Raw genomic sequence first — 23,047 nt, 5'->3', positions numbered from 1 at the left:
ATAATTTTCTCGTACGAAATATGAAAAACTTCACAAATCCCATAATTTCCAAATTTACCTTATTTTCCGTAAATCGTGACGTTTTAATTTACTCCCCATTCATTTCCGAGTCAATCCTAGTCACACAAAAATTCTGCCCGGTTTATTACCCACATTTATTACACGTCTCATAAAATAAGTGAGCGGATGTGTGCCCGTAAAGACCTCCAGCATCGGATCGGATCTCAACTTTTTATTTATCTGTGCATCCACCCACAATAATTTTGTGTTTAGAAAGTGAAACCGAGCCGTGAGTCAGTCACAGCTTAGAAAACTCGCAGCTACAGGTGAACGTCCCAGGGAAACGATATGTTAATCCGAGCTGGTGACGATGCACGTATTTATTTACGATCCACAACATTGCGGAAGCACAACAAACAAGTCTTCATCTTCTTCCCAAAATAGACGTGAGTGAGTCGAGGTAGGTTTCAATTTCAGAAATCTCACATTTTTTTAACTTGTTTGATTTGACATGAAGTACGTAATAAACCAGATCATGGCCGGATTACGTTTCGCGAATGGATACGGAGGGGTCGATTTTTAGCAGATTTTCCTCTCTCTCACTCTCTCCTGACTTGTTACGACATGCTAAATGAGAACACATCCCGTGTGCACGACCCATTTAGCGGTGTTACGAGATGCACCCACAAAATGTGCAGAAACTTCGGGAACACAAATTCGCAACAGTTTTCCTACTTTCACTTTCTTCCCGTCTAGCAGTGTGGGTGGACAGGGAGACAAATAACAGATATAAAAAATGTTTACAGAATTTAAACTTGCAGTGCAGCTCTGCTCAGCCCGAGTCATGGGGTCCTTAGTTTAAATATTTATTTATCGGTTTCCTGCAGAATTTTGGCCAGATTTTCTGACTAAAAAATTGGCGTAGCAGTTTGTGTAGAAAACTATGGACAATTGGTTTCCCAGAATAAAACCTAAAGAAATTTTCTGCAGGATTATATACAAAAAAATACAATATGCATCTATCTACATACATACGTTGACATAAAATGATGTACACAATTTTGTTTCGATCAGATTAGTTTAAATGGAGTTGACAAACAGACAGACGGACACGATCATTTCATAAGCCCAGCTTCCGGGTTAAAACTGTAAGAAGCAAGTTCACTTTGAGAAATGATTTTAGTTCCATTTCAAAAAAGGTGAACCATTTCACCAATTAATTTCCCTCAGACTAAAATTATTACAGGGCAAACCTTCCACTTTACATAAAGATTCTATTTATTACAGCATTTTTATTTGTGACACAAATAAACCCGAAACCGTGACCCTGCTTCATTTTTAACTAGAGAGATATATCCTCAAGTTATTAATTTCCGAGGAAATGAACTTGGTAAAAATAGCATCCATCCGTAAATAAATATGCAAATGAGGTGGACATGTACCCCAAATTTCATAAGCGGACTAAATAGTTTGTATATTTCACACAAAGTGTCATTTTCTCTCGTCCCCGTTTCATTTCGTCTGACTCCCAATTTCGCCACCGTTGCGTGTCCCACATTACAATTGTCATTACTTATCCACCACGTCCACCGAACGGCTGGAGAAATACATAAGACGACCCATGAAGAAACCACGACTCGAACCTTATTCAAAGATTAATCCATTTTCGGCCAACTTCTCTGCATGCAAATACTTTCCAATCAATATCGATTTCTTGTGAAGGAAGCGCGTCTCGTACTTATTATGCATGTATCTTAGTTAGTTAGTGGCGATGGCGGCGGTGTTGGTTAATTGTGTACGTGTGTACATATGCATGCATACCTTCGTTAGTCTGAAGGACCGTCCGTTCACATCGGGGGAAAGATCCCGTATGAAAATCAAAATCTGCTAAAAAACTTGGTCAATTTTTTTGCAGAAGATTCCTCCCGAAAATTTCGACATGATTCATTCCGCAGAAAAATATCCGGCATATTTATTTATTTACACTCTGCGGAAAAGTTTAGGCATGCAAATTGTGTAGAATTCAATGTAGTCTCGTCTACAAAACCTAATTCTGCAGAAAAATGTACTAATTTTGGCTAGAATCCTCTAGAACTGGGCATTTTTCGGCGGAAAATTTCTGCATAATTTATCCCACAGAAAATATCTTCCACAATTTACGCTCTGTAGAAAACTTTGGACTTCTGCAGAACCAGATTTTGCAGAAAAATGCGTGAATTTCTACTGGTCTCACCATTTTTAAACGTTATCTCGTAAATATGACCCAAAATTCTAGCCTCGACGTTACATACGCACGAGCCCCTCGAGAGGATTCGACTACTGCATTAAAATCGTCTCCCCACTTTAATCCAAGAGTGGATTAATTTCGCTTAAATATTAGCCCACCTTGCTCCGAAATATGACAAATTTATACATTTTGTTAATTTTACTGTCCAAGTTGGGGAATGAAATCATAAAATATTTCGCTGCTCGTGCTGGGAGGAGGTCGACACGAGCAGTGTCTTAGTCAGAATGGACAATAAGTACGATTATTATGATTGACTCTCCATTTTGCCCGGTTAGAAATATCATAAGGATGGACAAATCGGGATAAGATCTTATCCATCGTCCAAGGTTAGCCGATGTCGTTATAGGAATATCCTCCTCGTGGTGGCGGGTTACGCACGCGATGAGGAAACTAATGAAATTCATTTCACTCCGAGAATTAGATATGTATTGTGAGTTACGTATCGTGTGACAGGGTTTCGAAGGCAGAGTTTAATAGAAATAATCACGCATGGATATTTTGCATCGTATCGAATTTAAAAACGAAATAGTGAACCAATTCGCTCAAACTTGTGCGTTTTGTACAATAATTTTACAAACTTTTACGAAAATATAAAGACGTCCTTGGTTGGAGTAAATTTACGAAAATTTGTAGGCTAATTTGTAGTCTCGAAATATTTGTAAAATTTTACTACAATTTTGAACTTTACAAAATTTACGGATTTTAGTGCAAATCACAACTTATTTTACAATTTATCCAAAAAGTAGAGTCAACAGTGAAGAGGACGAGGTGTAATGTTTTTTTGTAATTTGACCCCCACACTAAGTACCAAAAACTAAGGTCCAAAAAACTTACTGTCTCGACAATTTTATACAGGTTTTAAGTTTGGATTTTCCAAAATAAAAAATTGAATTTGATTGAATTTAAAAATAAAAACACGGCGAGTTTCACATAAAAAACACTTTACGAACCCTGTCTCTTATTCTGCATACTTTAGTTTTTTTTGCCATATTGGCACAATTTCTGGCAACGAAGGCCACATCCATATTATGTAGAAATGTCTCATATTTTGCCTTAATTCGGGCCAAATTGTTTCTCTGCATGGCTTAATAAGAGGGGAGACGAAGACCTAAATACTTCCTTATTCCGTCCACCTGCACTTTGTCAAGGCATGAAATGAATGGATACATATTTCACTAATGAAATTTTATGCAATTTCTTCTTTACCAGGATTTCCGTCTTTCTGTGTAATCTGATTCCAAATTTAATTAAGTGAATCCATTCAACAAAGTTAAATTTGATACTCACAGGAAAAAATTAAGTATTTGGTGATATTTCCTTGAAATAAATGCGACAGAAGGATCTGCTTATTGAGCAAATGATCCAATCCACGTGTTGCATGTGGTGGAGAAAGTGGTGCTTTCGGGGCGTAGATGAGACGAGATGAGAGAGAAACGCTAACGAAGGATTATTCTCAAGAGTAAGTCGACCAGAAGGAGGAAATGTGTAATGTAACGTAATAACAGGTCTGGAGATGCAGGGTTTGCAAAAATATGGTATTTTTTTCATCGTGTTTTTTCTTGTGTGCGAATTTAGCCATATGTTTTTAGCTAGTTTTTAAATTGTGCATACATAAGGCGAGCTTTGAAACAGTGTAAACTGTGTAAACAGGAAAAAATGGGGTGCAGTTTTTCAGCCGAAAAGTAATACAATTTATATTTTACTAGTAATAATTCGTAGTAATTTTGTCTGTTTCTGAAAATTTTAAAAGTTTGCAAAAATTGGTGTTGATAATTGTAGAGTTGGATAATAAAATGTTTCGAAATCACAAAATTTTATACGAACCTTTCACCTCCATTAAACCCAGTTTCTTAAATTTGTCTCAGTTTGTGCAAAATTTTATAAAATTGCGAAAAATGGCGTCGATACAAACTCGTTTATTCCGAATCTTTCGAACCCTTCTAGTCGAATTAACTAACCACAGGGGGAGAAATTGTGTCTATAAGTTTTCCATTTTTGTCAAATTATGACGAAATCTCATCTCTAATTTCGTTCTCCATATTTCCAAATGCCATGTCATCAAATCCCGGAGAAATTATAGGGAAAGTTCTCCTTTGTGGCCAATCACCTCGCTAATGAAGAATTTGTGCCATTCTTCGATCCCCTCGTATAAATAAAGAATCAATTGTGCAAAATTGTGCCATTATAAATTCGCGACATTCTGCTTTTGCGAAATTTCTGGGCAATTATCCCATCACTCAAATCCAGAAGTCAACCCACCCGGGAAAGTGTTTGCCTTTCACTTGACTCCACTTTCCATATTATGTTTGCCTACGTCTAGCTCAGTATGTGGAGGAAGTCAGAGGCGGGGGTCGTGCAGGAAGGGTGGGGTTATCTGTCACGGGGTAAGCTCGACCTTATCAAAATGGACGAAATTCTCTCCGCACGTAGTCCCCATTGGGAGTGAAAAGGGATAAAAAGAACATAAAGACCATCCATTCCAAGAATGAGAAAGGACAAGAGGCAGAGGAATACAGGAGCGGTACGAATGTGACAATTATGGGTTGTCCGCGTAAGTGGAGTGTATCCATCCATCGACATATGTATCCGTCCAGCAGGGTTTCGCCTTTCCCGTCCAAACCACATTTTTCCCAGGACGGGAGAAATGGGAAAAAGTGGGTTATACCCTGCAAAATGGCACTTTGTCGTACTTCTCACCTATTTTGAATATTGGTAAACGTGGAAATTTCCATTTTCCCCATTTCCCACTTATTTAAATGATGAAAAAAAAAGTAAATTGAAAATTTTCCCATTTCCCACTTATTGAAATGAGGGCAAAAATTGGGAGACCATTTTCGCACCTAGAAATTTTGGATCCTCCCAGTTTTTCACACAATTTACTACTTGCATTTATCCCATTCGCGAAGTGACCACTGGGACGGTTTTTGCTTTCCTCGGAAACACTGCTCCCGTCCACGTCAATATTCCCATTTTCTTCTTCTCTGGAGAACTGGAACGATTTAAGAGACGCATCCAGAACCTAATAGGTCGACAAGATGGGGCGTAATTACCTATTTATTCGTCTGACAAGCACTACCGACTTTCATTATTTTGTTGCCCTCTCTCTCTCACTCTCTCTGCATAGACACAACCCTCTCACGTCGTCGTCGTCGTCGTCGTCGGCGTCGTCCTACCAAATCTAATTATTTATCGCGATGCAGTCCGCCCGAGAGAGGAAGGGATATTCATTAATTATGTACAATTCCAGGGTCTCCTTTCGTGTACCCCGTGAACGACCGGACTCGCCATTAGCCCCATAAAAATAAATTTCTGACACTGTTATGCAAAATTGCTGATAAAAATCTCCCCATAAAAGAATCACACTCTTTCCACGACGTAATTTCTGCACCGTTCGAAACACAGCGGGTCACGTCATTCATTCATTTCATGAGTCAGTCACTCCACTTATTGAAGTCGATGTCTTAACCTGATTAGTGCACGTTTGGCTGGCAGGATTATGCAAATTAGGTCATACATACAACTCAATCGAAGAAAGTCGAATCATTTTTCCGTTTTTTTTTCGCAAAACATTTTGCAAAACTTTTTAGTACGAAGGAATTACATCATTTAATAAAGTCAGTTTTGCACTTATCTCTCAGCGACACCATTCCAGAAATGCAACATGTTTGCAATTTATATGCACTTGTGCAGAAAATTGTGCTCGACACCGGCCTGATGCGTTGAAGTGAAGTATTGCTCCCACCCAGGCAGAAGAAATGGCAGGTTTTTTGACTCCATAATTTCTGTAATAAAAAACGCCAATAAATTTGGCAGTGCAATCTTCCCGTGCCAAAAAGTGTGTTCAAGTCGTCGTCATCCATCTGCGCGTAAGTGAGTGAGCCTGCCTCTTGAGAAGTAAAAGCTCGGGTTGAGGAAGAGATACTGGCTCATTTGCATATTTACATTGGGCGAAGGCACGTCAACTTTTTATTATTCGATTTAGTTCGCCTATAAAAATTGGAACAAAATTCTGTAGCGAGAATTTTTCATTGGAAACAATTCCAAAATAATGAGGGTATTCATTACGTTAGCAAAAAAAGTTCGCAATTTTGCAAAAAATTTTGGCTTGCAAATTCATTTGTGCATCTCCAAGGCTAGTATTTTTTTCAAAATTATGACGCGAACTCATAATGAATACCCTCAATGAGGGCTTAAATGTTGCAATTTTTTGGGAAATTAAGATAAATTTTCCACTTTTATTACACACTTGAGATGATTACTTCACCTGAATTTGAGATCGCTTTCACTATCGCTCCTCAAATGTCAAAGAGATCATGGCGATAAATATTTGCACTTTACGTCGTCACGTCCTCCCCATCAAGTCACCTTTTACCTTAGCCCCCAACCCACCAACGTTCCCACAATCATCGTAAATTGCGTACATATTCCCCAAGATTTTAATTATTCGTGCGACCATTCCCATTTTTCTCCCTCTGGACGCAACTTTTGGCCATCATTCCCAACTTTAATCGGGATCGTTTGATTGAATTGGAGTTAGAGAAAAACGATCCTCGGGCCGCACGTAGACAGCAAATGCAGGACATGGACACCTGAAAAAGGCAGACATTTCACCCAAACCTGCAGGGAAAAGAGAGACATTGATTTAAAAATACTTGCGTAGGTGCAACCAGTCCGGCTGATTATCTAAGTATTTAGAGGGGCAGGACGTAAAGGATGTCATGGATTTTGTTGACCTTGTTGACCTTTGGCCTGTGGTCTTTGACCTTTTCAACCTGACAAAAGAGGTCACGCATCCCTTCTGCGCGGCCCCTGGAGAGACAACACTCTGGAAAAATGAGACGAGCCGACGAGAATAAAATAACTGTCCCTCGGGACAAGACTTGGACTGAATGTTATTATTATCGCCAGACTTGAATTATTTCAAGCATGACATTACGTATTACTGGAGGGCGGATATCTGTTTATTCCCGATTTGATGACGACCCACGGTCAAAACTTGTCGGTGTGTGCCATAACTTTTATCGATCAGAAAAGTTTCAAAATATTGTTGCATATTGTTACATATTTCTAGATTTTTGCGTATTCTTCACAAATATTTCCGCTATTATTTGAAAAATATGTAAATCTTTTACGCATTAAAAAAATATATACATTTATTTTGTAAATATTTTAACGATGTTAAATTTTTTGCTTAAGGAAATTCTACCCCAAAAAATATTAAATTCAAAAACACAAATTTTGAGAAAATTCCTATTTTTATGATTTTTTTCTAACATATTTCGTAAATATTTTGGCATTATTTTTCTCTACATTAAATACATATTTCAGTAATATTTCGTAAATACATACATAGCCGCCCTGTGATTGTCAGAGACAGTCGTGTCACAACCTATATGCTGGATAAAAAAAGAGCTAGGGAAAGGAATTTTAGTATGTAGAGAGAAAGTTGGGACATGCATTTAATCGAACCTATAGAGAACCACGGAAAAATGCTGTACGAACGTAGGAGACGAAGGACACTTGTTGATTCTAACCAATACTGACTGACTGACGAGAGGGCCTGACTTTTATTAGGCTGGAAAATGGAAAATGTCAAAGTCCGAGAAATATTCAGTCCGAAAAATTGCAGTTTTTTTTACATACAATGACGCAATTTAACCTTGTCCGTTCATATTATTTCGTAACTTTGGTACCAAGTTTTTTTTTAATTTGTATAAAAAACGGTAAAATTTTTTTGGGAAAAAGAAAAAACAATTGGTTAGAAAAATGGATGGGAGGAAAACCCTGTGCGATACTGGATCCGATCCCATCGCTCACTGTCCGTCTTGCCTTCTGGTCAAGATAAAATGTCAAATTTGTTATTTTTTGGGTCTTATTATAATAAAAGGGTGAAACCGTAATGCAGTCGAGGGCTGGCAGTATCAAAGAAGATTATTGCAACGTCAATATCCATAAAACAGAAATACATATGCGTAACCAAATCTAATTTTTTACTGGTTTTTACTGGTAAAAAATGAGAATTTCCAAAATATTATCAAAATGATATAAATTGTTTAACGTGCCTACTGCAACTTTTTGCAAACCCGTTGTAATCACCGGTAGTACTTTTTTATTGGTGATAATTTTTTACCAATTTACTATAATATTTTACCACGACCTGGTAAAAAATGTGGACTTCTGTCCCGCATAAAAATTACTTCCTGCTAGGGAACACTCGGTACCAAAGTGCGTATTACCAATTGTATTACCAAATTGGTGGTTGGTGCAGTGACATCCTGCATACTGCAACTATTTGCCAACGTATCGTATCGCAAGCAATCATTGATTCCTCATCCATCCCATTAAGGAATTGGCTCACTCGGACAATTTAATTTGACCATTAGCCAGCCACAAAATTATTCCCATTAAGCAATCTCCCCAAGAAAACAATTTACATAACATAATCCAACGTAACGTGACACGCCATACGTACGTACATTTCCCCCTTTCTAGGTTTACGTAATACCGCACCATTGCTATAATTAGTATTTTATTTAGTGGGATTAGAACATTTATTGTACTAAAGAACTGCTCGAGACTTGTCCCTTTTCGTAGAAGATGTATTTCAAAGGCTGAAAAAATACATGAAACTGAGAAGAAAAGGATACTACAAAGAGTACCACGATTTTTTTAAGTAACGTCATTAAATAATTGTATGAGACGGATTTTGGGAAAAGGACGCGATCTATTTTTGTGTGACTGGTGCTCCATGTTAAACTTGCAGCCACATTCTTTTCGCAGGGCCATCTGGCTTAGGTTTGTACGAGTCAGTGTTTCAGGTGCAAGAAATCACTTGTAAGAAATTACGGATATTTTGACCTGCAAGAAATGCAAGGCGCAAGAAACTACGCCCGCCGCTGTAAATACTTCATACACGTGGCTAGATGGTGCTTATTTCTTGCAGTTTCTTGCACCTCGTATTTCTTATGTTGCTTGCTTTGCAGTGCAAAAAATGTGGTAAACCCCCGCAAGAAACGAAACACTGGTGCGACTATCTCCCGCCGCTGTAAATACTTCATACGCGTGGGTAGATGGCGTGTGGCTAGATGGCGCTTATTTCTTGCACTTTCTTGCACCTCGTATTTCTTGCGTTTCTTCTTTTGCAGTGCAAAAAATGTGGCAAACCCGCAAGAACCAACACTAGCGCGACCATCTCGTTGAGTCCAGATCGCAATGACCACTGAGGTCAAAATGAGTGACATCTTTTATGCCGGTCCCTCTCGCTTTTTTGTACGAATGTGCAATATTCGTGTCCTTTCTCTCTCCTTTTTTCCAGTCTTTTGATCTACGATATCCACGGTGGCTTTGAAGTTGGAATTTAAAATGGTTCGAGAGAGAGAGAGAGAGAGACGGATGGAGGAAAAGGTTACAAAAATGTGGCGTCCCACTCAATCACTAAGCAGCAGCAATGGTGGGCTTGACTTGCTATCTTGGCTTTTTTTATCGAAATCAATTTGAATTTGGAATGTGGACATGAGGGGATTTTACACTGGGGATGAGACAGTCCCACGTCAATAATGGAGTCTTGACATCATCACAGCTACACATTTCTGTACGAATCATGTATTTTGATGGGATAAATTATGTGTGAAAACATTGAGTTTTGCGAAATCGTTCGTGCCGTAAATTATGCTGATATGTTCAATAATTTTGCAATTTTTAACGCTTTATTGGAATATTTTAGCTATAGATTCTTTGGTGTTTCAAATTTTATGAATTAAAGAAAGATATTTTGATCTAGAGTTTGAAAGTTTTTGCTACTTGTTTCCCAGTTTTTAACCAATTTGTCTCCAAAAAATGATAAATTAACTAAAATCGCAAACCGCAAAATTTTGAATAAAAAATAAACGTTTTAGGGCACAAAGAAATTATGTACGTAAATTAAAAATGAAATGATAAAACTCTTCTGAAAGTTCCTGAATTTTTAGCGAATTTTCAAAATATCTGTACCGAATTTTTTCCTAAAACGATCGTGAACTTGCTAAATCCCCGAAAAATGAGACTCGCTCGCTCTCCGACGACGTGACTTATTGGTTCGTCCAATTTCAAACGTTAAACTTTGCATCGATATTGAAATTTTCGAAACTGGAAAGAAGAAACCAGGAGAGAAACTAGGTATCGAAAATGGAATCCCATTTCGCCCAACTTTTTTTATTTTTGGAGGAGATGAAGATTTACGTAAAAGTTTTAAAGCATGGTTTGCCAATCTCGCGATTAGAGCGAGGCAGGAGAAAAAGTTGTGCGTAATCAATTAGAAATTAAGGAAAGCATCTATTCATCCTTTTCCCGTGTGATATGGATCCCGTATTTTTTAAGAGCTTAAGCTTAACTCCGGACTACGCAGGAAGAAATCCAACCATATCGAGGCTTTTTTCACAAAAAGTGCATTTCTTGCACCCATTTAGCCCATCGTGGAGAAAGTTTCGCTTGCGTATTTTGTAGATAGAGACACGATATGAATTTTTCAGGTCACGAAATGCAAATGCACTTTGGTTAGATTTAGGCAAGCAGGACGTAATTGTACCGCATATGTCACATAAAGTGCATTTCGCCCATTTCTCCCACATAAGGAAAACTTCATTTATATAAATTTGCGAATTTCGACGCCCTGAATTTTCCAGGACACGAAATGAACTTCTATTTAGTTTCAGGTAACATGGCAAGGGTTAAAATATGTATTATGTATGTCACATAAAGTGCATTTCTCCCATTTCTCCTATCAGTGGGGAAAATGGGGAAAATTTTGTGTGTAGATTGACACTCCCTGACATTTCCAGGGCGTGAAATACAATTTATTTTGATTTTGGTAACATGGCGAGTGGGTGAAAATATGTACATGTGACAAACTTATAGAAAACATATAGAATTAATGTTGTACATTAAATCTGCTTATGCTTAATCCAGTCTCACACAATTGACTTTCACGTGTCGTGTGTAACTTTACCAATTTCTAATGCTATCTATTAAATTGTGAAAATTGCCCAAATTTTATGAAGACGTACTCCTCGCCATTTCTGTGGGGCGAAACCCTGGTCTCAATACATACACAATTCGTGGAGAGAGAGATGAAAGGATAGACTCGCCATGATTATGGATGAATAAAGAAAGTCTGTTTTACGTAGGGTCGCAGTTTTGGAGTTGGTTCTCCGGTGGTGAAAGTGGAAGCGAAACCGAGCCGACTTTTCGGAGGAAAGAGATTTTTGGGAAAATGCTGCATCTCATCCTTGGATCTTTGGGCACACTGATGAGCTTCTTTGGCATCTTCACCAATCTCTACGTCCTCGTGGTGCTTCTCCGGAATAAAAAGGTACAAAATAAATTATTATGCATGCATTTTTTACCTACGTGTGTGTGTACGTACCACCAATCCACATCAATTTGCATTTCATAGATTTACAAAGACAAAAATGAATACTAAAGTGAAAAGTGTGAACAAGTTGGGAAATAAATTCGCGACAAAATTTGTACCAAGGACGAGATTCAAATTTCCTACATTATTATTTACGGGGGAACAACCAATTAGAATTTTGAGCCAAATTAGGGCATAATAACTCTGGTAAAAATTCTGGTTAAAAAATTTGCGGTAAAGAATAGTAATCTTCTTTTTTTGGGTAACCAATTCGAATTTTTCAGAAAATTAGGGCTTTAGTCAAAATTTTACGGGGAAGAATAATCTTCCCTAATTTGGTAACCAATTGGAATTTTGTGGAAAATTAGGGAACAAATTTGGTAACAATTTTGCGGTAAAGAATAATCTTAGATAATTTGGTAACACGCATTGGAATTTCGCAGAAAATTAGTTACCAAGCGGTAACAAGTAGTAATTTAGAGGCAGGTTGCCCCTCCGTGTGCAGAAATCAATTGTTACTTTTTCTTATATAAGTATTTTTGAAAAAAGTGAGTGAGTAGCCTGGAAGGGAGGATGCATTAAAAGAGAGAAAGACTGGCCCACTACCGCCTCCAGCTTTTTTATTCTTCTTCTCATCAAAACCTGCAAATAATTTGATTTTGTTCTCTCCTTCGGAGAAAGGCTTGTCATGTTTCCCGTGATGAAGATGAGATATTTTCCCTTTCTGTCTTTACTACCAGGTCTGCATTTCTCCATCTCCTGCGAGCGACAGGGTTTCTGTAAATCAACGTTTTTATAGGAGGTTTGATTTGCTTGCCATGTTTTTTAAAAAATTCGTGTAAAGCATTCACAGCGTAAAATTTGCTTAATTTAAAATTTGTACAGAAACGTATTTGGTATTATGGATTACAAAAAAGTACGTAATTTTCCGAACTTTCATTCCACCCCAGGGTCGACACAATATCGTCAATTTTGCGACCATGGACCAATCGGTCGTAAAATGGACCAATGATGAGACAACCATGCATCATAGCAGGGCCTCTGATTTCTTCTCACTTTCCCAGAAATCATTTTCACGGTGTCACCGTTTAAAGTAGAACTTTTTCTTATTTAACTCAAGCGATAGTCTGGGAAGAATAGAATTTTTGAGAGGGGACAAAAATTGGTCGACACTTCTGCAGAGAAGTTTCTTAAAAACGTCTTTTTTACGTAAGTAGGTAGGTAGAAACCCTGGTTGGCCGCCAGTTTATGGTGAAAGTATGATCTCTGGCAGTATTTTTTAGGTGGGGTCACATCATTTTTATTATTTTCTCATCTTTCACTTCTTCCCACTTTCTCTTCCTCCTTTGTTCTTCCTTCCTCATATTTTTTTATTGGAATGGGAGACGGGAAAGTGAGTGATAATATTTACAGTACCAAAAAACCCACGCAGTTAGATAAAATGGGACACGTTAACAGTTTAAAATCCAATCCAGACTAAATTTTCATCCCATTTTTTTATCTCGTTTTAAATTTAGAACCTCATTTCAAAAGTTAAACATTTTCAAATCATTTTCTAAAAATAGTCATTAAAAATCATCAAGCTTTGTATTTATAGCTAAAAAAAAGATTATTAATTCGCCCTTTAAACGAGTGGACCACCAAGAATTAAAAATAATTCCAACTTTAATACCCATAAATTGCTTTACGGTTTATTCATAAAGAAATTGTGTAGGTAAAATTATTAGAAACAATTTTCACTCAAATTATGTAGGAATAAGCTTCAGTTTCAAATTTAGTATTCTTCTTCTTCTCCTGGTCTGAGGTCTAATTTTATCCCAAGTAGGAGCACATAAAGTGGAGAACTTTGCGGTCATGAAGGCAGCAGCGGCAGGAGAAGAATCGGAGGAGTCATGTTGAAGAATTAATGCCGTTAATAAAGTGGTAATCTTGCCGAATGTATGTGCTTGGTTGCAGGCAGGCTTTTCTGCAGTTCTTCTAATATCATCCATCCCCCGGTGAAAGTGGAGACCGTTGAATTAGATATTCATCAGTTTGTCGGTGGTGGTGGTGGTGTTTACAAACCGCGTTGTTGTGGTGGTCTCTGCATCCATTATGCACGAATTCTTCTACAACGTGGACCCCATTTCCCCAAGGAATTCATGAAATAGCAGCTGTCCTGTAAATATTTACTTATGAATTTGACCGCAATTAATATTTGACACTGGGCAAACAGGAAGTATGCATAGTATATTTTCAAACTTTAAAACGGGTTGTTTCTTCTGGTGAACGTTTCCTGTCTTGGACAAAATTTTGTCTGTTAATATTCAATTTTATGCTACACCGTGTTTTCTCCCCTACTCTTTAAAACGCTGGTGGTAAAAGTCATGTCCATTTACGGCGCAAAAAAAACGTAACAATTGGTATAAAAAATAGAGATGGTCTGTCTAGCCAGGCAGTAGGAGGGGTGCAGAAAGGATGTGACTTCGTTTCTTTTTGAAGGGTCAAGGTCGTCGTCATTCTCGGGTAGAAAATATTGTGTAGAATTCTACAGTAATCTACATAAGCTGGCTGTGTACTATATTTTGCATAATTTTGTTTGCATAATCGTGCCGAAAGTTTGGATGGTGTTTATTTTGCTGAATCGTATGTGCATAATTCTGCATAAATGCTGCATATTCAAGTTATTCTGTAGGAAATTAGGTCAAATTTCTGCAAGAAAATGATGTTCAAATTTTTACTCGGGTTTCTTTAACTTGATGTCGTAATTGAAAAATCATGTAAAAAATCGTTCCTTCTGTTCGGCCCCTGCCTGCACTGCACTAAAAAGTTAATAGTCTTCTGCAGCCAGGTAGGCGAAAGGAAGAAAGCGCTTTCTCTCTCTCTTACGAGTCCCAATTGGTTCGATGGCTGGCTTTTTCTCGTTATGCAAGAACGGAGAAATAATGCACGATTATTGTGACACACGATACATGCAAATATCAATTAAGGATGGGAAATTGTATCAAAATCTACATAAAATTGAGAACACGCCCGAACGAAATTGTTCTCGTTATTAGTCGCCCGAGTAAACTAATTACTGGTATTGTCAAGCATTTCTATATCTGTGTGAGAACTATTTTTAAAAATTGTTCCCAATTGTATATTGGGGATTCGGTATATTTTTATTTATCGTGACAGGATTCTAAAAAATGCCAATTAAATACGAGGGATCATCAATAAGTAATTCGAATCAGGACAGGAGATACAGAGATAAAATTTTATTTATTGCATAACCTAACATCATGTACATTGTAAAATGCCAAAAAACATGGAAATCGGTCCACTCATTTCCTCTTAATTTGTCCCCAAAGTCAGAACTCGTAAGCAAAAATTGAATTTGCGAAATCTAATAATGAAATGAAATGGGTTGCAATAATTTGGTAAAAAAACTTGCATTAACTTGTATTGTTAAGATTTATGCAGTGGAGGAATGAGGCACCTGAAACTCTGAGTGCAGTTATGTAAATGCTGCGTTGGAATTCAGCAAAATAAGTTCTCGTTCTGTAAATATATCCTGATTCGCATCACTTATTGAGACCCTCTCGTACTAGCCTTGGAGTTTCACAATTTCGCAATTTTCAACCCAAATTTTTTATAAACCCTTCTTTTTTTGCAACCTCATCGTGAATACCCTCATTACATCCGTCATGCTACTCAGCCAAGTTATTTGCATCTATTTACTTGCATCCCTTAGGAAAAGATGGAGTTTTTAGTTACGTCATTGGAATCTGATCCGTTCAGTGTAAATATTTAATCCGCTGGTATCATCGTAACAGTAATAAATCCTCCAAGATTCTGCTCCCACTTTGTCCTGACTGACTGAGTGGGTTGCTTGGTGGATGAGGAGAAGGTGAAAGCATTATTTTTGACGGGGTTAAGCACAAGGTACGTCAGAAGAATGGGTCTGATTTCCTTGGCGTCCCACCCACCCGACCAAGAGCTTGACCTGGTCACTTTACCGAAATCCCACGTCTTTTCCTGCACTTATTTCTGCGCTACGAATTTATTGGATGCAGTTTTACACCTCGTCCTCAGGTGAGAAAGAAGAGAGGTTGGCTGCATAATTTAGTGGACTCAGTTATTCACAAACAAACAAAGAAACTGGCCATAGCGTGACGTAACCCGAGACGTCGTCCCACACACTGGGGATTGACCTTTCAAAATCCCGAATTTTCACACCCTGCATAATTTAGGAGGAGTGTTTTAGTATGAATAAAAAAATGCATTTCTTGTCCTGCAGGCGCGCACGAGTAACGAATGGATCCTGCTTCACCTCTCGTCCTGCGGCTTGACGGCGAGTTTGACGAATCTCCTGTGTATCGGGCCCTCCGTCTTTTTGGAAAAGTGGATCACGGCGAGCGGGTCGTCGATGGTCTCGGTCGGCTGCGATGTCACTGGTGCGGCAACCCTCTCACTCCAACTGCTCATCGTGTGGAGCATTTGTGCCTTAAGGTAAGTGGTTTATGCACTTTTTGAGAGATAACTTCGTAATGGGGCAGGAGAGGTTAAAATCTGTTACAAAAAAACGGAGTTTAAAAGCTCGAAATTTCCAATATTTCGAGACTCTTTATTGTCACTTTTTGCTGACAAGTGTTTGATTTCTTCAAGGTTTTTCCTCATTATTTGCACTGTACTGCAAGAAATGACAGCTCATCCTTTGTACTAAACTTAATTATAAGGATTGCCCGCTATATATGGCGCTTATTTCTTGCATTTCTTGCACTCGTGGGAGAAATTATTCTAGCAAAAAAACAATTTCTTGCAATACTTTGTTGCAGGTTGTTTTTTATTAACATTTTCACGGCCACCTTTGCATAGAAACTGATCAAAGTTAAATTCCCAATTTCAGTGCCGACCGATGTGCAGCAATCGTGAGTCCGCTCCGTTACACGCAGGTGATCACGAGGCGAAAAATCGCCGCATTTTTCCTCTCCGTTTGGATCATCACGATTTCCGTCGTCCTCGTCTCGTTCTTCATCAAACCCGCAGAACTCCAACGACACCAATCTGGAACAATTACTACGGAAGTAGCGGGCGTGACGACTTTGGGGGGTCGTGGCATCCCACACATCGTCCCAGTCTGGGACCACCGCCAAACTCTAGGACCAGGGGATGAAGCTTCTGTGACCCCCTACTTCCCCACCACCACGATCGTAGACTTAGATAACCCTCGGTCAACGGAGGAAGATAACGACGACGTCTTATCCAACACTGCAACGATGGGGTACATTTCCACGCTTCACGACGTCACGACGGACCACCTTCTCCTCCAACAACAGCAACCGCAGCAACAGAACGCTAGCCAACTTTATGCCCAAGGTCCATTCCAGTATCGCCCCCTGATTGGCGTCTGTCTACCGAAATTGTCATCGATTTCTGTCCTGGGAGCGTTGTGGGTGTCGGGCTGGATAATTTTGATTCTTATCGCGCCCATGGTGACCATTTTGATTTGCGACTTTACCGTGTTGTCCATCGCGCGCAGACAGCGGCACCGCATTATCATGGCGCTCTACCAGATTACGGCCGTGACGCAGGTGACCGTGACGGGCAGTAAGGGAGCCCCCTTACCCGGGCTTTGGCTGAATAGGTCCGTCCCGGCGAGGTCAAGGGCGTGTAGGGCGGTCTGGGAGGATATGATGACACTCCTCGTCCTCCATGTTCCACTCATACTCATTTTTGTGAGTGAGATTTAATTATGTACAATTAATTGTGTTGGTTATGTCAATTTTTTGGAAATTCAGCAGTTTATAAAAAATATTTTTTGGTTAAAAAAGTTTTAGAATTGTCAACTACAGCAATCGCAAAAATTGTTTTTTTTAGTAAATGTCATAAGTTTAGCAGTACTAATTTCAGATTAAAAGATGTTTGACTTTTTCAATAATTGCACAAATTTTGAATTTTTTTCTCTTAAATTTAAGTAAATACAAATTGGTATTTTGGAAGACAATTTGGTTAAATAGTTGACGTGAGTAGGTCCAATTTTAGACCATTTTTGTAACCTTGTAATGGGTGAATTGTGTAGGTGTAATTTTTCGTATAATTTTTACACTTGCTTATTTTCATTAGAAGGTCTACACGATTTCAAAAATACAAATTTTGACAAAATTTGAAATATCATGTTTTGCAGATACTGGAGAGCACGCTGGATTCTCACTCGGCCCCTTTTCAGATTGACACCGTCGCCTCGTTGAGTCTCTTTTTGACGCCGAGCTTGACGGGAATCTTGTACGGGATCCGAGCCAGACCGCTGCGCACCGCGTACAAGAGCTACTTAAGGAAACGACTCACTAATTCGACCCTCCAGCATGAGATACAGCAACGTCTGTGAGTCACTAATTAATTATAACATGGCGATATATTTAGGTCACATCAGGGGTTTTGATTCTCCGAAAATCGATCGCATGCAGCCCTTAATTTGTCCACCAAATACCATTAGGCACCGCACAAATCCGAGTCCCTTTCGAATCTCGGATTCAAATCCGCACACTTGTTTTTGAGAAATCAATTTTTGAGTTTTCAATCAATTTCAATTTTTGAATTTTGGACTCAAATCCCAATTATTTTATAAATATTACTCCCATTATTTTGACCAATTCAACATATTTGTTTTTCGACTCTGGATGAGTCCGAAATCCAGATTCGTGAGCAACACTAGTGCACAAAGTTACAAAACTTGGCGTGAATACTCTCATAATTTTATCCCCATTTTTTCCAGTTCTCCCGTGGACGGATCGCCCCGACTTTCCGGGTCCAGACTGAAGAGCTTCCGGTAAGTAAGGTTTCGCTTCAAAACCCTCATTTGCATAATGCATACCTACATATCCATCAACAATTTATCTGTATCCACCCCACGCGGAAACCTGAATGTGTATCACCTTGTTTAAAAGTGGTTCGTCCACAGATCCTCTTCCCCGTCGCCCAACTCTTCCCCAACAATGACGCCGCAACGTCGCCAGTCGACGAACGACCTGCGCCCGCCCCCCTTCCCTTTGGCGATGAGCATCTCCCCCTCGCACGGCCACCTCGGCAACCATCACCACCACCACGCCGGCACGCTCGGCAACCAGTTGAACGGGGGGAAGCGGAAGGTCAGGTCGTTCCTCCATTTGCCGTCGCAGGTGGACATGCAAGAATTTTGGAGCGGGATGCGACGCCCGAATAGAAGTCCGACGATCGTAATTACGCACGAGATCCGGTTAAAGGACAGTTCGAGCTCCTTGTGCTCGCAACTTCCGTCTCCAGCGGCGGAACAAAGACTGTAAAAAAATCAAAATTCCCCACCACCACCACAAAAAAAACTTGTGATATATTGACAAATGGTCCGTTCTTGTCCTTCTTCTACTCAGTGTTTGACGTGTGTTCAGTTAAGAAATATTTAGTAATCAAGTTCGTTTCAAATTTCCCAGGATTAAAAAAAACTGGTTAAAGGCAGGTTCAGAATCGTTAAATCCATGATTTTGGTGGTGGTTGTACCGCTCCCTCCAGTCAATGACACCTTGCCTGCCCCCATAACTGGGGGGGAGGATTTAGCATTTTCATTTTCACATTGCGGACGAAGATTCGATCTGAATGCATATTCAATGATTCTGAATCCGGCTTTAACTTGTCGCGTGTCTGCTGTGTGATTATGGATGAGCACGTGTGGAGTACGTACATATTTATTTAGAAATTTAAGATTTATGTATTAAAGTTAAATCAGGACAAGATGAGTGATTTACATATTTACTATTTACTATTTACCACTGGAAACGAGGGGGACTGCCACCGCTTATTTATACATAGCGAATTGTTGGACTTCCGAACCAACATTCCAGTTTTTAGGGAGAAAAAGGCGAGTCATTTTTTACTACTCTGCTTTCACTCTAATCAGAAATCCTGAAGAGGAGAATATTTCCACAGTGAATTTACTTGCTTATTAATTTAGCCCTAAATATATGCCGCACGTGTCAATTTTTTAATCAAAAATTTTCAAAAGGTAGTTTTAAAGGAGATTTTTAACAGATAAGTTACACATTTTTTGTATAGAATTTTAGAATCTTGGTAAATTTTATGGACAAGAAAGAAAAAATAAGGAATCTCTATCTTGTACAAAGTTGTGTAAATCTTGACCTTTTCATTCATGCTCCAATTTCACCCACATCCAATTTTCTGTCACAATTTAAGTAATTCGAACTCCCAATTTCCATTTAGTTGAAGCGAAATGGAAATCAAACCCTATTTTCGTGTTGCTTATGCAAGAAACATGGATCGCTTAAAGTTACCATCTGCACGAATTATACAAGCCAAAGTAGTTACGTAACCGGCACAAAGAGAAGAACCAAAAGCTATCTATATATAGTTTTTATTTAATTAGGATAATCACGTGATACGATATAATTAATTGTGTAAAGTAATTTAGGGGGGTCAAGGGATCATATCCTTCCTGTATCAATTATAACAAGGGACAAAGGTCACACCAGGGGTCAAAATAGTCATCAAATCGATCACCTGCTTTATGTACGACTAAATATTAACTTAAATACATAAATAGATAGGGCACAACAGGGTAGTATTTTTACACTTGGCCACCTTTTCCTCTGCCGTAAAGTATAAGAAACCAAATCTTTTATTCCACCTGCATTTCATAAAATTTCCACCTAAATATCTTAACTAAATGTAAGCATGTGTACTAACCTATGAAAATTTACCATGCGAAAATTGGCATATTTTTTGCAGAAGAATTTTGCACAATTTTTTTGCCCAAATTTTTCTGCAGAGTGTAAATTTTTTCCCGAGTTCTGGAGGATTTTGCTGGACCGAAAAAAAACGGAGGTCGATTTTCACAGGGGAAACGTGTCTATCACTAAATCAGTCATTTTATTCTTCTATTTTTGTGATGAAATTCTAAGTCGTGAGGGGATGAAAAAAAAATGCAAAATGTGATGTACTACAATACCTGAGATACTTGTAAAACAGTCCAGTCCACAAAAATATATTGCTAATTGTTACCATTAACGAAATGAAAACTATAAGTCAATCAATCAAAACCTGTATTCGATGCAACGTAAATTAAATTTAGAGTAATCGTGTACCTTATTAATTAATTAATAGGTTATCTTAATAATGATAACAAATGTTACCTTATCGAATCTCTATACACATAGTGTGTGACTTAAGCATGAAAATTTACAACGTGTCGAAAATTTTTCAATTTTTCTGCACAATTCACCAGAGCTCCAGAAATTTCTGCATAATTCTTCATAAAAATTCTTCAGAAAAATTGTCCAGAATTGTAAGAGTTTAGTCTGCAGAAAAATTTACCAATTTTCGACTGGCAGATTTTCATGCAATAATATTGGCGAAATCTTTTATGTGCTTACCGCTGATGAACCTGACGTCACTTTGACCTCGTAATTTTTCTGTGAAACTGACATCGAGATGGATGACATGCGAAGACAAAATTCCTCCCTCACTCATGACCCCCCGTTATCACTTGTAGAGTAAAATAATAATATAACACATTGTCAATATTTAACTCATCCACACTTTAAAAAAATAAATGTATGTATTCCTTACTTATGTAACTCTGTGTAATATAAAATACTTATCGTCTCATTGTTTCTCTTTTAAGGTACGAGTGTATTTATGTAAGTTAAGTATATGAATATTACGTGGGAGTAAATATTCGTAAAATTTGTTCTCTTCTATGTAATACATAAACAAAAGCGACGTGAATAATAATAAAAAAACAAAACAATTTTCTCATCTGACGTTTTCGTACGACATTTACTTTATTGTTCTTCTTCTTGATATTATTGGGAGCAGCGCAGTGGTCGCGGAAGGCATCGGGGACATTAACATTGTAGGATAGGGTTCATAGATATTTATAACATGGGGAGATAAGGGGGACATTGTCCCCTGTCTGCGCGGGGACTGAAATTGGGAGGACAATAGTGCAGAGGAGAAGCGTGCGGCACATGTCAGGACATGAGGAAAAGGTCGCGGAGGTAACTTTCACCAGCGGAGTGAAGTGAGGTGGAAAGTGTTTGTCATCATCATCGCCGTCGCAGCAGCAGCCTCGGCGTCATCATTACTTCCACTTATGGACCCGCAGAACACCACTAGTTGCTCCATCAGACCGCACTCACTTTCACTTCAGGACGAGTGCCAGAGAGTGCTCCGTTTCCACAGGGTTTCGCAAAAAGCAAGTAGCGCTTTCACCAGGGAAAAATGTTTTACGGGTGAAAAATTCGTAGTTGAGCTTAGAAATAAACTCGGTTACAAACTTGGTTACGTTTATTTTGTTTACAAAATTTTAGTGTTTTTGGTTGGGGAAAGTTGTACGGAAATAAACACGAAATTTTGATAAAATCCAGAGGTTTCACAGAAAAATCTTGTTTCATTTTCAAATACTGTTATCAATTAAAAATTGAGACACCACGTGCTCATCGAATCGATATCATTTCAAAAATTTTACAGATAACGAATTTTACATAAAAATATATTTTATAACAGGGTAAAATGTTCCATCCTCCAAATTCCCGAGCACCCTGGACTTTCACTCACTCCCACTTTTGCTACATCCATATCGTGAAGAAGAAGAGTGCGATGAGAAGGGCAACTCTGGCCGTGTGGCTGGCATTATGCACTGTGACGGAGAGATAAAGGGATTAATTTACACAGCGAATAAAGACAAATTGTTACAACTTCATCGTTCCGTTATTAACGTGAAACAACAAACACACAAAACTAACCACATCACGACTCACTCGACGAAGGAGCCCTGCACAGAGGACGTGTCCCCCTTTCACGATGACCTTTCACCATGCCAAAGATTGACCCCGGAACGGAAATACCCGGTTGACTTCCCACCCGCACGACCCGTATTGACTGGACCCCCTCCTCCTTTCCCTTTACACTCACCCCGTGACATTTACATTCATCGTCGTCGTCGTCTTCCCTCCTGCCGGGTTTAACCGTCATCATCTTTATTTTATTATTGGAAAAGTCCGGTCCATTACAATTTTCCCGTTATTTGAAACCAGGGTTCGGAAAAACCCAGGGTTTTAATCAAAAATTATAAAACCCATGGGTTTTAATGGGTTTTACCATGTTAATTGGGTTTTATTTGGGTTTTAATGGGTTTTAATGGGTTTTATTGGGTTTAAATGGGTTTTATAGGGTTTTATTAGTTTTAAGTAATAACTTAACAAAAATAATTAGGAATTTGTATCTATTCGGAAATTATTTTGTTTTATAACACTTGAAATCTGTGATGCTAAAGGATGGAGTCAATTATTGAATTGTTCCGAATTTTCATATATTAGAATAGTAATGAAATAAACTGCTTTAGAATGAATTGAGATAACGTC

General features: G+C 38.5%; 1 protein-coding gene across 2 annotated transcripts in view; it reads left to right on the top strand.

Moving 5' to 3' along the window:
* The window catches only part of LOC118434589, a 34,205-nt gene extending 11,427 nt beyond the window's left edge, over positions 1-22,778 (top strand). Inside the window, exons 3-8 of one of the 2 annotated variants that reach the window (XM_035848419.1) lie at positions 11,449-11,633; positions 15,937-16,148; positions 16,546-17,374; positions 17,824-18,020; positions 18,412-18,465; positions 22,191-22,778. In XM_035848419.1, the coding sequence (XP_035704312.1) occupies positions 11,535-11,633; positions 15,937-16,148; positions 16,546-17,374; positions 17,824-18,020; positions 18,412-18,465; positions 22,191-22,269 (1,470 nt within the window). In that variant the 5' untranslated portion in view covers positions 11,449-11,534 and the 3' untranslated portion in view covers positions 22,270-22,778. Of the gene's footprint in view, positions 1-11,448; positions 11,634-15,936; positions 16,149-16,545; positions 17,375-17,823; positions 18,021-18,411; positions 18,466-18,597; positions 21,446-22,190 lie in introns of those variants that run through there. The other variant, XM_035848418.1, reaches the window with a different exon arrangement.
* The last annotated feature ends 269 nt before the right edge of the window (positions 22,779-23,047 follow it).

The sequence above is a fragment of the Folsomia candida genome, unplaced genomic scaffold, assembly GCF_002217175.1.
Source record: "Folsomia candida strain VU population unplaced genomic scaffold, ASM221717v1 Fcan01_Sc002, whole genome shotgun sequence".
NCBI lineage: Eukaryota > Metazoa > Arthropoda > Collembola > Entomobryomorpha > Isotomidae > Folsomia > Folsomia candida.
The sequence above is the reverse complement of the archived record's forward strand: the minus strand, read 5'-3'. Positions and strand labels throughout refer to the sequence as shown.